Source organism: Epinephelus fuscoguttatus, linkage group LG19 (assembly GCF_011397635.1).
Source record: "Epinephelus fuscoguttatus linkage group LG19, E.fuscoguttatus.final_Chr_v1".
Taxonomy (NCBI): Eukaryota; Metazoa; Chordata; class Actinopteri; order Perciformes; family Serranidae; genus Epinephelus; species Epinephelus fuscoguttatus.
The window spans coordinates 39114877-39129766 of record NC_064770.1 but is presented as its reverse complement, the minus strand read 5'-3'; the positions used below and the strand labels follow the sequence as shown (position 1 = coordinate 39129766).

General features: G+C 44.6%; 1 protein-coding gene across 1 annotated transcript in view; it reads left to right on the top strand.

The window, feature by feature from the left end:
• The window catches only part of cpt1a2b (carnitine palmitoyltransferase 1A2b), an 81663-nt gene that overhangs the window by 60618 nt on the left and 6155 nt on the right, over nt 1-14890 (top strand). The window contains exons 14-18 of the mRNA XM_049561052.1: nt 7084-7248; nt 7798-7926; nt 8106-8261; nt 8362-8475; nt 11058-11150. Coding sequence (XP_049417009.1) covers nt 7084-7248; nt 7798-7926; nt 8106-8261; nt 8362-8475; nt 11058-11150 — 657 coding nt within the window. The remainder of the gene's footprint in view (nt 1-7083; nt 7249-7797; nt 7927-8105; nt 8262-8361; nt 8476-11057; nt 11151-14890) is intronic.

Sequence of the window (14890 nt, the reverse complement as noted above, 5' to 3'; positions counted from 1 at the left end):
AGGAAGATGATCTGAAATCAACATCAGCAACCAAGATGACGTTTCCCTGATGTTAGCCTGTAGCTACTTGAAGCAGTGACTGTAACTTAAAATAACGTCACTTTCTACTTCACAAATCACAAATCAACTTCAGCAACTCCAGCAACCATGGAGTTAGCATGTAGCCACATGTAGCAGTGACTGTAACGTAAACATAGAAAGTCATCCAACACACGATGACGTCAGCTTGGAGCCAAAGTAGAAAAAGATGTAAATTCAGATTCGGTCTAAAGCCTGAGGTTTTTGCTGATGGGGATCACGTTTACTTTTTAGTTTTGCCTCATTATCTGAAACTCAAATACAGTGTGTGTGTGTGTGTGTGTGTGTGTGTGTGTGTGTGTGTGTGTGAAAAACAGTCGAACAAGTTCCCATTCTTTCACAAATGCTGAGAAAGAAATCGAAAATGCCTCCAAAGAGTGATGCAAGCTTTATACTATTTCCTGTTTTGGTGCCAAATTCTAAAACAGTCACTCTCTCAGTTGTAGAGGAAACTCAACCTGATAGGTAAGAGGCTTTCTGTTTGCTCCTGAATGAGCGCAGTCAGGTGAGTGTAAATGTGTATCAGACGTCAGCAATCAAATGATGTAACTAAGTAAACACACAGCACTCTGGTGTGGTCTGAACTGCAAGGTGGTTTCCTGCACCAAAAGTCCCCCAGTTTAGCAGGTATTCAGTCTCTATCGTGGGCTCCGCTGAGGGGAAAGGACGGGAGTTTCCCTCAATGGACTGCATGTGCAGATTGTTTATTTCACATTCCAAACAGCTGCTGAAAAGCAATTAGAAGAGAACAGTCCATAAAAACGTCCATTAATACATGCAGCAGTGAGGCTTTTAAAGAGCACTGCTTTAACTTTCATTCAGACTCACTAAGTCGCAAAAGTATTCACCCTCTTTAGTGTTTTTCCTGTTTTGTTGCATTACAACTTAGGGCTGGGCGACACGGATCAATCACGGATTGAACACTTTTATATTTATTTACTGATAAAAAAAAAGAGGAATTTTGTTCCCTGTTTGAAAATAAACAGCTTGAAACATGTCAATGAAAAATGATATAAGATCAGCAGCAGAGCGTTAACATTCTGCACACGGCACTGGAGCTACAGACGTTTAAAGGTTTGCAGCTCAGGACACTGAACTATAACATGACCATAAGAGGATCAGGTAGGTTTGAAACGATTAAAGATCTTTGTGGGCGGAGTTGAAAAGTTGTTTTCCATCACTGCATTTTTTAAACACATCTGTCGCTGTCACTGGGTGCGGTTACATGACGGCTTCTCATTCAGAATGAAATAAATCTGAATGAAATCATTTGGAATTAAAGTGTTTCCAGATAGTTTACATGGGAAATATTCATTCTGAATGAGGGTTTACACAGAGGTCAGTTTAATCGCCTGTAGACTAATGAACAGACGGATTAAACTGAGGAGCAGCTCTGTGTCTCTCTTAGGCGAAATTTATACTTCTGCATTGAATCAACGCCGTCCCTTACACCGTACCCTGAGGTGCACCTCCCCAGAAATGTAACTCCACAGTGTCACAGTGACGCAGACCTCCTGTCTGTCTCTGTGAGCTGAAACCATTTCCCTCAGTGGAAACAAAGCTTTGATTTACTTTAATGTCACAGATAAGAAACAATAAAGTGTGAAGACAGTAAAGCCCAACGACGGGATAATGATTCATAACACACCTCCAAATCAGAAGGTTTTGCCGTGGCCCTCACAGTCCCCTGACCTAAACATCATTAATAATCAAAGCACAGAGCATGAAGAAATCCTCCAAACAAGAACTGAAAGACTCTGAGCTGGAAACAAAAAGTCTTTAGAAGCTGTGACACAAAGGCAGACACTGCTGAGGACTGAGCGTGCATACCAAACATTTGCCTCAGGCCCTTTGCATTTTTTGTTTTTTGGTAACTGTAAAAGATTGAAAGTAAAAAGTAATCTTGCTTAAAATGTTTTTTAAAAATCCATCATTTTTAACTTTTTGTATTTTGGAGATCAGGTCGTCTCTTTTTTTTTTTTTTTTTTTTACCTACTATTTAGTGTCGGTCCATTACAAAGAACCTCAGTAGAAATCCTTTTAAATTACAGGTTGTAGTGCAGCAAAATGGTAGAAAACACCAAGAGGGATCAATACTTTTGCAAGGCGCTGTAGTTGAGGCAACCTGCCATAAAATCAGACTGTAGATAATACAGAGCAGCAGTTTTAAAGTCTGACACTGTTCCCTCCCCTCGGGCAAATTCCACCATTTACCAGTATTTAAAGTGTTGAATTAACTGTTGGCAGTTCTGGCTTACAGAGCGCCCGTACATGTACCAACAGTTACAGCGGATTACTGTGATACTGAAGAAAACTTGAAACATGATGATCCTGTGAAAAGTCCTGGAGTTTCTCCTTCTGTGACTATAAAGCAGATTCACTGACAGTTAACTGGGATGGACGAGTTGAGTTGATTCCAAGATAAAATTTGATGCAATGTGATGCTGCACGGGTCCGTTTTTGAAAACCTGCACCTGTCCATACTCCTAAAGGTCAGTACCAGAACCAACCTGTTACCTGTCTTTCAAACCTCCAAAGGATCCCAACTCCATGTAGGCTGCCACCCCATCCTCGGGCTGCAAAGTGTCATGGCTGGAGTCCTCCACGTCGGTGACCAATGTGACCACGGGGTCAAAGGTTACACTTGTGTCTCTGACTTTCAAAATAAAAGCAACTGCAGCTTGATAACAGTGATTAAGATGTCAGAAGTGGTGTCTGCAGTGATGCGGGCGCTGTGCAGGACTGTCGTGGTGAAGCTTTCGATTTCCTGGTCCATCTGCATCCCAACCCTCACCTATGGTCATGAGCTCTGGGTAGTGACCGAAACAAAGAGGTTGCAGATACAAGTGGCCTTAGAGAAAGGCTGAGGAGCTCGGACATCTGGAGGGAGCTCAGAGTAGAGTGGCTGCTCCTTCGTGTCAGTTGAGGTGGTTCAACATCTGATCAGGATCCTCCTGGGCGCCTCCTGTTAGAGGGGTTCCAGGCACGTCCCACTGGTAGGCAGACCCAGAACACACTGGAGGGATTATATATCTCATCTGGTCTGGGAACACCTCGGGGTCCTCCAGGAGGAGCTGGAAAGTGTTGCCCAGTAGAGGGCTTTGCATGGCCTGCTGCCTCTGCAACATGGCTTCGGATAGGTGGTTGAAAATGTTTTATATGATTTTTTTTGTTCTCACCTGTCGAATTTATATATAAACATATTTTTTACCAGCAGCTTTTGGTGGTTTACCTGTGGGTACCCAACTCTGATTTAAAGTCTTCTTAGCTTCTCTTTCTAGTAGGATGAAAACATAATTTATGAGAACATGACAGAGGGAGGACAATCAGCTCGTAATCAGCTCCTTCTTCATAAAAATAAATCTTGAATGTTCTGAGTTCAATGCCTCGTCTGAATCATTAAAGGTCATCTGCAGTTTCCTCTGTCATCAAAGTCCTGTGCTCTGACACTCGGCCTTGGGGCAGTTGAGAAATGTGTTTTATTCATTTTTTTTTTTTTTTATCAGATTACACATCTGTGTGTGTGTGTGTGTGTACGTGTTGTGAGTGTATGGAGTGATGATACGGACACTGGAAATATTTGAAAATATATATTTGTTTTCACCCGCTGCCCCGCTAACCTGTAGTTCTTTTTTACCCATGAATTTATATTACACATATTTTTGCTCGCTACACAGCTTTTTGGGGGGGGGGGGGGGGGGGGTTACCTGTGGGGACCCGACCTCGTGCAGGACTCTGGCTCAAGGTTTCTTTGTCCTTCGTCTCTCCCTTCGCCTTCAACTCTCACAGTTCTCGCAGCCTGCTGTCGTGTGACGTAAAGAAAATCTAGATTCTCTTCTTTGTTGGATCAGACCGGTAAAGGTCATGTGAAGGACTTGCGGATGAATAAGGAAGTCCAACAGTCTGACAGTTGACTCTCAGTTCTCAGTTTGTGCTGAGGCAGGGGGACGCCCTGTGTTCATCAGCGAGCTACGTCAGTCGTCTTCGTGCAGACTGTTGGTGTGTCCATCGCCTTCTGAATCCCAGAGCTGCTTCACATCTAAAAACAGTGTGTGTTCAGTTAATGACGTCTAAACCACATCATGTGGTTGTTATATATCAGCAGTGAACTGATGATGAACGGAGAGCTGGAAAAAAACAATCTTTATTTCTTCATCAAGGCTTCTCAGCGATTATTGAGTCCAGCCATTACATTACAACAAAATTAAAACCCTCGTGCTTGTTGTCACAATTTTTCAGACGTTTTCACTGAAAAAAAAAACAACAACAACGTACAAACCAGTCAGAATACTAGCGCCTTCCTACCTGTCAAAACACATTTTCTGACCAGTTACTGGCGTTTTTTTTTTTCTTTTGCAGCAGATATATAAAAAATAGTTTGTCAGCTACGTCAGACTCCAGTTTCTCTGTTTCTCTGCTTTATTGTTTATCGTACAGCACCTTCTAACTCGTTTCAATAGGCGCTTTAAGGCCCAGGCACGCCAAACCTACGTCAGAGAACTAGAGGTGATGAAGGCCCCCTGCAGCGCCGCCTAAAGGCCCTGACACACCAAGCCGACAGTCGGCTGTCGACCAAAGTCGGGCCGTCAGTGAGCGTCTGTCGGCCGAGTTTTGCAGTGTGTCCCGCACCGTCGGCACTTTGGCGTCGGCAGCTTTTCGGCCGATTGAGCATGTTGAATCGGCGGCGGAGCTTGTCGGTGAGAGAGATCACTCTGATTGGCTGTTCAGGTTTTATTTCCTCGCCCCTGTAGCGAGTGAATCTGCCTGTAGTGAAACCGGGGCTAACCGGTGCTTCCTCCTCAGGCTCCACTTCACTCAGCTGCCCCACAGACCCGCTGCTTCTTCACACTTTAACCTGAATAACAAACCGGAGCTAGCTGGGAGCGGCTAGCGGAGCGTTAGCCGCAGCATGACCGGAGGGAAGCACAGCCAGTTAGCCTCCGCTAGTCTCTGAGCTAGCCCCGGCTCTCCGTTTGGATCCAACCGGAGCACCGAGCCCTGGTTTGTTATTCAGGTTAAAGTGGGAAGAAGCAGCGGGTTTATCGGGCAGCTGAGTGAAGTGGAGCCTGCGGAGGAAACACCGGGACCGTCTGGATGTAATAGTCTGTGGAGGTGCTGCGGTGCTCGGCTGCACAGATAGGAAACCCCTCGGCTGACAGGATGTACCACTCTCTCACTCCGCTCTCTCTCACGCAGGCGCAGAACGTACGTGCTACTTGGCCGTCGGATGTAGTCCGTGTAGTGTGTTCAAATGCAACTGACACAGGGCGACGTGAGGCGACGTAGACGACGCAACAGTTGGCTTTCGTCGCCGCTAGTTCTTTGATGTCGGTTTGGTGTGTCCGCACCTTAAAGTCGGCGTGTCTTGGCCAAAACAGTTGCACGTGAACACACCTCAAAAACTACAGGTGACGGTCAACCAGCATGTACGTTCTGCACCGGCGTGAGAGGAAATCAGTTCCTCCACGTTGACGTGTTCTAGTGATAAAAATACACTTATTTATCATGTTAATGCATTAAACCCTGTCAGTAAGTTAAATGTTGTACTTGATCCAATTTAAAGGTCAACCATTAACCTTTTTATGGCTTTGGGCCGAGGTCATCTGTACCCTTTGACACCCCCCGACCTGCTCTTATCTACCTGAAAGTAGACGGGGACATTGGGCTGAGAGAGAATTGGTATCAGTGAGCTACAGGCTCCTTCCTCTTCTTATCAGAAATATGACATTTTGTTATGATTGGCCCAAAAGCAGGGTTTAACTCACTGGGTCTCATTTTGGGTCATGTGTGGTCAACCTGACAAATCTCAGAGCTGAACAGGAACAGGTTGTCTTTCAGTGGCTTTTCCTGTTTCTTTTACTGTTTCCTGACTCCATTTTTTTTTTTTTTTTACCAATCTTTTGATCCGTCAAACAAACAAAAACACGAACCAAGTGAAATCTGTGTTGTTCTTGAACGCAGTCAGCGATTAATTGGAAAAGTATAAAGTGAGTTATTGACAAATTCTGCAGTCGTGTGTGTTTTTGGACGTGTGAGTCACCGGTGACGTGCAGAGTGTGACAAATGGCAGCTTGCACTTCACTCAGGAGCTCCTCAGAAAATCAGAGCGCACTTTAAAGAGGTGATAACACAAATATGAGACACAAACACTGTTCAGAGCGTCTGCAGCTCACATGTTTTTGTCCATAACTCAAGAGTTCATAAACTGGTTAGAAAAAGAGTTTCACACAAATGTCTAACAGGATAAAATAATGAAGGTCAAAAGGTCAAAGGTCAGCTTGACTGTCACATCATGTTTTAACGTCATATCTCAGGAACATCATATAACCACGGGGCGGGGATTCTTGTGTTATTTCATATTGTTTTACTGTACGACAGTTTACACTACTTAAGTTTGTACCCCGTCTCTTCCCTTACGAATGTGTTCCTTGTTGCTAGATGTCGTGTGTTAATTGATTAGTTGACGTGACAACAGGACACATGAACACAGCAGGTTTTCACAGTCACTTAGTAAAAGGTGGGACGGTGCTCGCAGCTCTTCGCATGGCACTTCACTTCACAGTGCTAACTTGCTCCTCTGTGCCCGAGCTGCGGTCCATACCCCAGCGTCGCACATCCAGGCGGAGAAGCCTAGCTCACTTTGGAAGTGGAGAGCACTGTCCCAGGATTTTAACTTTTAAGATCTTTGTCTTACATAGTTTTTTAAACCTGATTTTTATGACTGCTTCTTTGTAATTACACACATGACAAAAACATTTTTTACTGACAGAGAGGGAAAACAGGAGAAAAGATTTCACACAGTAGTTTCATGCTCGGCTTGAGTCACCTGCACACTGTGTCAGATTTCACCATTGTTTCCTTCCACTGCCTCCCAGCACAGTGTGTCAACACCGTGATGACTCGACTTCGCTCCAAAAATAACAAAGTTTACATGCAATGTCAGTGAAGGTCCAAATGATCACCTTTGTTCCACTTCTTCTTCTTCTTCTTCTGTGTGTGTGTCAGGTTCAGGCTCAGGTGAGCAGCTCTCTGGCTGTTGCTCAGGCGCTGGCGGACGACGTGGACTGTCATGTGTTTCCCTTCAGAGACTTCGGAAAAGGACGGATCAAGAAGCTGCGCATCAGCCCCGACGCTTTCATACAGATCGGCCTTCAGCTGGCGTACTATAGGGTAACACACACACACACAAAACACACACTTCTTAAAGCATTTTGTAGCATCGGGCTGGTGGGCAGAGTCACACAACCAGGGGGCAATAGTTCTAGTTTCTGTCAGTGCTTCCTCCTCCTGCTGCATCGTTTCTGTCGTGACTGCAGTTTAATAAGTTGAAGATTCTGGACTGTGGACTGATTGGTTGGTTAAGTTCTGGTTATATTTAACGTTGTTACCGTTATTAAGTTTCGTGTAATGTCTTGTCCTTTGTCCAAACCAGGAAGTAGTCACCATGACTCAGTGTCAGGGCATATCAGAGTTTGAGTTTTTCTCTCGATGTGCTGCTGAGAAAGTTCAGACCCTGAAAAAGTTAAATGAAAAAAAAAATTTTTTTCCTGGAAATACGTCTTACTCTTTGTGAAGTTACGTTGGCTAATTTGCTTTTATCATTGTTGAGATATTTTGTACAATCTTTCAGCATGATTCAAATAATAATATAATAATTGCACCTCTTTCCTCTTCTCCCTTCTTCCTCTCAAACTTCTCCTCCTCCTCTTCATCCTCCAGGATCGTGGTGGTTTCTGTCTGACTTACGAGGCGTCAATGACGCGTCTGTTCAGGGAGGGCCGGACTGAGACTGTGAGATCCTGCTCCAACGAGAGCTGTGCCTTCGTCAAAGCTCTGGAGAACAAAGAGGTACTAATGGGTTTTTTAATTTGCTCTATTTCGAGTCTCATAAAACAGCATTTTAATGTCCGCAGAGACTCCAGAACAAAACATTGTCACTGTGAAAGTGACTCAGACTGCGTGATCAAGAGTCTGTGTTGTGTTTGTGGTAAATTTAAAGTGTAAAGATTGTTGATGATGTTTGACAGGCAGAGGACCAGTGCAGGCGTCTCTTTCGACTGGCTTCAGAGAGACACCAGAACCTTTATCGCATGGCCATGACCGGAGCCGGCATCGACCGACACCTCTTCTGTCTGTACGTGGTGTCCAAATACCTGGGAGTGGACTCGCCCTTCCTCAAAGAGGTGAGCTTCTGCTTTGGTGCAGTGTCTCAGTGACGTCCACAGAATACGATATGTGGTAGAGTACAATCTCTTTCTCCTCCCTGTCCTGCTCACTCTCCAGGTTTTGTCGGAGCCGTGGCGTCTCTCCACCAGTCAGACCCCGATTCAGCAGATAGAGCTGTTTGACCTGAAGAACCACCCTGACTTCATATCGCTGGGCGGAGGCTTCGGACCGGTGAGTGACACACACACTGTCCTGGAGTCGGAACTGCAGATGTGAACAAGATCATATAAACACACATACAGTGGTATATAAGTACAGTGGGTGGTGTGTGAGGTGTTAAAGCAACATCATGTAAGGTAGGTAGGTATTTCTACAATTTGGCACCTCCACAGTTTCGGAGTGGAACAGCACTGTTGTAAATACAGACTTTATACAAGCAGCTGCAGCAACTTGAATTCAGATAGCGCAGACTCCAACGCTGGGGATAAAACCCCGGACCATATGGACTCCAGATCGGCCAACTTTATGTCAAATGTGTTTTATGCAGTTTGATCGTAATATGCTCTTTCTCCTTTTTTCCTCCTAAGCATATAGTAGGTGGCACGGTGGTGCAGTGGGTAGCACTGTCGTCTCACACCAAGAGGGTTCCTGGTGCCTGAAATAATGCAGCATTTATGTGGTGGTCTGTCTGTGTGGAGTTTACATGTTCTCCCTGTGTCAGCGTGGGTTTCCTCCAGGTGCTCCGACTTCCTCCCACAGTCAAAAGACATGCAGGTTAATTGGTGACTCTAAATTGTCCGTAGGTGTGAATGTGAGTGTGAATGGTTGTCTGTCTCTATAGCCCCTTTTACACTGCCAGATTTTCGCTGAATGTTGGGCCGTTCTGCCGGCAAGCTGTGAGCGTTTAGACACACAGAGCCAGATTGGCGAGGTGATCCGAGGTGCCCAATTTTCCGCCTCGTAGGGTAGACATATTGGTGGAACCTTTTAGTTTAAACAGACCGAGGTGGCCTTCCACAACGGGAGGGGCTGTTGATGACTTGTGGGAGGAGCTGTTGATGACGCCGCACGTGCGAGCCACTGGCGGTGGATAAACAGGAAACAGCTGATAGCAGGAATTAGCGAGCAGCTAGTAGCAAGAGGGAAACACAAACCTGACAGACACTGTAAAGATGAGCAACTGGGGAGACAAGGAATTGTGCGCCCTCCTTGTCCTTGCAAACGAAGAGGCCATTAACCGTCAGATGACGGGGACGGTGAAGAACGGGCCGACTTATGAGAGAATCGCCGAAGGACTGACCAGCCGCGGCTTCCCTCCCACGTCACTGTTTACGTCACACGCTGAGCTACACGTTTTGTTACTTGCTCACGCCCCCCATTGCCCCGAAAAAGGCACATTCTGTATAAACAAAAGTAGGTAGGCGGCATTTTGCTGCACTCCCCGATTTTGTTTTTATACTGCCAATGCTGAAAAAACACTGATTGGGCTTTCCTGCAAATTTGCACAACTCCTGTCTAAGAAGGGCTACTGCGTCAGCCCTGTGATAGTCTGGCAACCTGTCCAGGGTGAACCCCACCTCTCAAGAGGATAAACAGTTACGGAAAATGAATGAATGAATTAACATATACTAATAAGTAATAACTGAGAGAACATAAACACGTACAATATGATAAAAATGAAAAAATGTTTATAATAACAAAGGAAAAAGAAGAGGACATCCGTCACTCTTCCATCACAATGCCGATTGTTAGGTCACAGGTCACAGAAATAAGATAAGGACTGAGAGGAGCTCAAAATATGGAAGTTTGTCCATAAGTGTGCATCTTCTTCTTTCTAGGTAAAGTGTATTCATAAGGGGCCACATCCTTGCTGTGGGGACTTCCTTCTTCGCAATAATGAGATTGTGGGAAAAGAAAAAACTGCTGAGTGCTTTCTGACATCATCAGATATTCCTAGAAAAATAATAATAATAAGTGGTTCCTCAGGGTTTATGTTGGCTCAATCTGAGGTTTGTTTCCAGAGCTGCTGCTCACACTCCTCCTCACAGAACAGTCTTCCAGTGGCAGCTGTCAGATCAAACTGTACCAACCATGTTCTGCTATCTTGTGGGAAATAGGACCAAACAACGCTCCAAATGTACGCTAAAGTTTGGCCAGGGACAAAGGAACACTGCCTTTTTTCAAAATGGTGCCTTTGAATATTTCCGCAACTGAGGTCCCTTAACAGTGTTACCTCCTGATGGGTGTGTGTGAGGGGCCCACTTTTGAAAATGTCATCCCCTCTGCCCGTATTTTCTACCGGCTGGTCTGAGGACAGGATATCACTACTGTTATCGTTCAAATAAATATAAATGAATAACAAGAAAAACATGACAACACAACAGAATGAAAGTCACAAACATTTTGACTCTGCAGAGACAGGAGTTTCTCCACTGCAAAAGAACTATAGAACATTTTTCAGCCGTTGCAGGAGGTGCTATAGAGGCACACATCTGAGTTACCTGACCTGAACTTCGCTCTGCAGAGGAAACTGACTGCATTAATAACTCTAATATTAAAGCATGAGCACAGCTTGAAGATGATCATACTGGGCTGTTTTGGTGCCCCCCTGGCGCTGGTGCCGTACACACAGCCAGCGGCGTTGCTGTTTGTGTGTGCTGTAAAGCGTCCTGCCTTCTCAAGGTGTAACAGTGCAAAAACAGACGTGCAAGAGAGGCGCCGTTTTTCCTATTACACGTCAACGTACCATCTAAATGATTTTATTGAAGTGTTGCTTTAAGGTTCATCTCACATGATGTCTGTGGTCGTGTCAGGTGGCGGATGATGGCTACGGGGTTTCATACATCATCGTGGGCGAGGACATGATCAACTTCCACGTGTCGTCCAAACACTCCTGCAGTGAGACTGTGAGTAACACCTCTGTTTCTTCATCAGTGTCTGGAAACAACTGTCACTCATACAGGGAGGAATCCTCTCGTTTCTCTCGTTATACTAAAGTTTACTTTTTCTCATATGAACTGCACCTGTGTGACCGAGATGTTTCACTAACCCCGAGCATCACTGGAATCTGATCTGTATTCACTCCAGCTGGGACGCTGCACAAACATAAAGACCTGGGATCTCACTTATTAACACAGTGTAGGCACAAAACGAGGCCTCAAAGAGGTGTGCGACACTTCCCACACTGAAGTTGTGATCTATGAGGAAACATCAAGAAAACAGAAAATGGAGACGCAGATGGTGAGGTGGAAGCCTGGTTGTAGAAACTGCCACATATATTTTGGCACATGCCATGTTTAGCTTTTGTCTGCGTGGACATTTTTGGATCTTACGTACTGTTTTGTAAGTGAGTCCCCAGGTCTGTTTCTCATGTGTGACCCAGACTCCCTGGCGTGTTTCCACCAACATTTGTTGACTTGATTGGAAACATGCTGGGAAGTTCCAAACCAAGAAGCAAAACAAAGCCCCAAACTACTCTACCTTAAAAGGACTTTGCTTTGGTGTGCTGGTGCATAAAAGAACAGACTGCACAATCAAGAAACATAAATATACAAAAGGAGAAAATGTCAATTTGTGTGGATTGTGCAGAGGTTTTCAACACGGCGTATGAAAATGACATGCGATATGAAGAGATAATGATTGAGTGTTAACGAACCAAATGAAGACAGATGCAAAGCCGTTAATGTAACTTGTTCTCTCATGAATTTTCCACGGTACAGTTCTTAAGAGATGACAATAGCCAAGTAAAACATATGGATTATTACACATCATTTATTATCTCTGGCTGGTAGAAAGCACTTAGACGGGGCCATCTGGCCTCACAGGCGTCGGGCAGGTTGTTGCGTCACTGTTCATTCATCCCTCAACCACAAAGCACATGACAGGAGAAACTGCAGCGCTTTGTTGTTTTCACTTCCCTCTTTACAGTCTCGTTTTCCACTGTGGAATCTGGTGTCATCATAGAGTGGCACCGATAAACCAGCCGGGTTGATATATCAGCTGGTATCAGCCTTTTGGAGAGATATTTGTATCAGGTGTTCAGGCAGTCAATAAGTTACAAGGAGCTGCTGCACAGAAAGACAAAAGAAGTTTAATGCCATTTAGAAAAGTGACTCTATGAAACAGTTTGTCCTCCAGAGAGCAAAGCGAGGGTTGAACTATGGCCACAGTGCCACTATGGTCTGTTTACACTGCTGAAATGTCAACAGTTTTGATTTTTTTTTTTTGTCAACAACCTTTTTTTTCATGATGAAGACGATGACGAGCTAAAAATAGACCTTGATAATAAAAACTAAGAAGAAATCTATGTTTCATGTTCGCTGACGAGACAAAAATGTTCATGGTGGACTATCGGACACTGAGAGCCGAGAACAGCTCAACAGATGTCTGATGAGCGACAGGCTGGTAAACTCCAGTAAATAGTCTGCACCAGGATGTTTGGGTTGGTGTGAGTTGTGAGCTGTAACTCAGCAGTAAATAATCAGCCGTGTGTGTCTGACTGTGGATGGTGGAGCTGCTGAATGGATTTGTGGAGTTTGTTAGTTGCAGCGGTGGCTGTTAGCAGCTAGCTCCGCTCGCAGCCTTCACAGCTTCACCCCGCAGGACTCCACTCAGTCTGGACTGGAGAAGGTTTGTGGGTTGATGGTGTTTGACAGGCAGGTAGGAGGCTCAGTTATCTGTGAGTGTAGCTGTGCTGTAAGTAAACAGTCTGAACTCAGATCAGTTTTCTCTGACAGAGATGAAAGTTTAGTTTGAATCACCAACTCTGTGAGAGGACACCAGTTTAAACCGCCAGACTAACATGTTGCACATGAAGAAACAAGTTATGTTGGATAAGTCAGAGTTTACAATGAACCTGGGGACAAATCCTAGTTGGCTCACATTAGTTATTTGTTGAGAGCATAAATAGAGACATGTTGAGCTTTTCAAGTGACGATCTGTAAGTATGTGCTTGTAAATCAGCCCTTAAACCTGTCACACACTGCTGGAGACATGACACACACATTATCTTATACAACCTGTCACCTTGAGTCTGATTTATGATCCATGAATCAGCCTCACTGGATCAGTTTAAAGATAAAAAACATAATGACTAAAAGTCGACTAAAACTATGACGAATAAAAATGACTAAAATGTGACTAAAACTAAAAAACATTTTAATCTCAAGACTAAATCTAAAATAGCTGTTAGAATTACCCTGAATGTAAAGAAAAAGTCCTTTTTTAAATTTATTTTTATGTCGTCATATTTTTTCCTGAACTATCAACACAAAAATTCAAACAAACCTCTGAGAACATGACTATCACTAATAGCTACCAATATATGTAACTTCACGTAACATTAACGTTAGTTTGCTAACTACATTAGCCTAGCTAGCGAAGCCTGGTGAATTTGCAAGGTTAGTACAAGTTCTTTGCTGCTTAACATCACATTAACGTCATTAGTTACAGTTGTCTTGAATATTAAGGCGGCAGAGTTTATGTTAAGGTTATTGGTGGAGGTCGTGTAGCTTATTTAAAACAATGATCACATGCTCTTCTTAAGATATAATATACTTATTTACATTCATGATACATATTTATTAACAGGATAAACCTAATGTGATCAGTCAGTTTATGACAGGCCTACTTGTACAGATGCTTGGGCATGATGCAATGTGTTAAATATACGCTCAGTCGGCTGCTTTATTGATTTACAATAAGTGCAATAAGTCAATAAACTGCACAGATGAATAGAGTGGAGTGTTTCAGGTATTTATTGATAAGGAAGAGCAATAAACACGTGATTTTCCACCCTGGGTTCAAGCACTGAGGGTGGGGCCGAGCCTGGAGCTCCACAGAGAGACTCAGAAATCACAGATAAACATTTGATATCCAGGGATTCACAATATACACCAGGGTGTCTACAGGTCCTTTAAAAGTCTTAAAGTCTCTTTAATTAAATTTTCTTAATTTAAGTCCTCAAAAAGTCTTAAAGGGATAGTGCACCCAAAAATGAAAATTCACCTATTATCTGCTCACCCTCATGCCGATGGAGGCTCAGGTGAAGTTTTAAGGCCCTGACACACCAAGCCGACGGTCGGCCATCGACCAAAGTCGGGCTGTCGGTGAGCGTCTGTCGGTCTAGCTTTTGCGGTGTGTTCCGCCCCGTCGGCATTTCGGCGTCGGCGGCTTTTCGGCTGATTGAGCATGTTGAATCGGCGGTGGAGCTTGTCGGTGAGAGAGATCACTCTGATTGGCTGTTCAGGTTTTATTTCCTCGCCCCTGTAGCGAGTGAATCTGCCTGTAGTGAAACCGGGGCTAACCAGTGCTTCCTCCTCAGGCTCCACTTCACTCAGCTGCCCCACAGACCCGCTGCTTCTTCCCACTTTAACCTGAATAACAAACCGGAGCTAGCTGGGAGCGGCTAGCGGAGCGTTAGCCGCAGCATGACAGGAGGGAAGCACAGCCAGTTAGCCTCCGCTAGTCTCTGAGCTAGCCCCGGCTCTCCGTTTGGATCCAACCGTAGACGACGCAACAGTTGGCTTTCCTCGCCGCTAGTTCTTTGATGTCGGTTTGGTGTGTCCGCACCTTTAGGCTTCAAAACACTTGCAGAGATCCAAGGGGAGAGGAGGTGACAGCACAACTCCACCTAATGGAGGCTGAC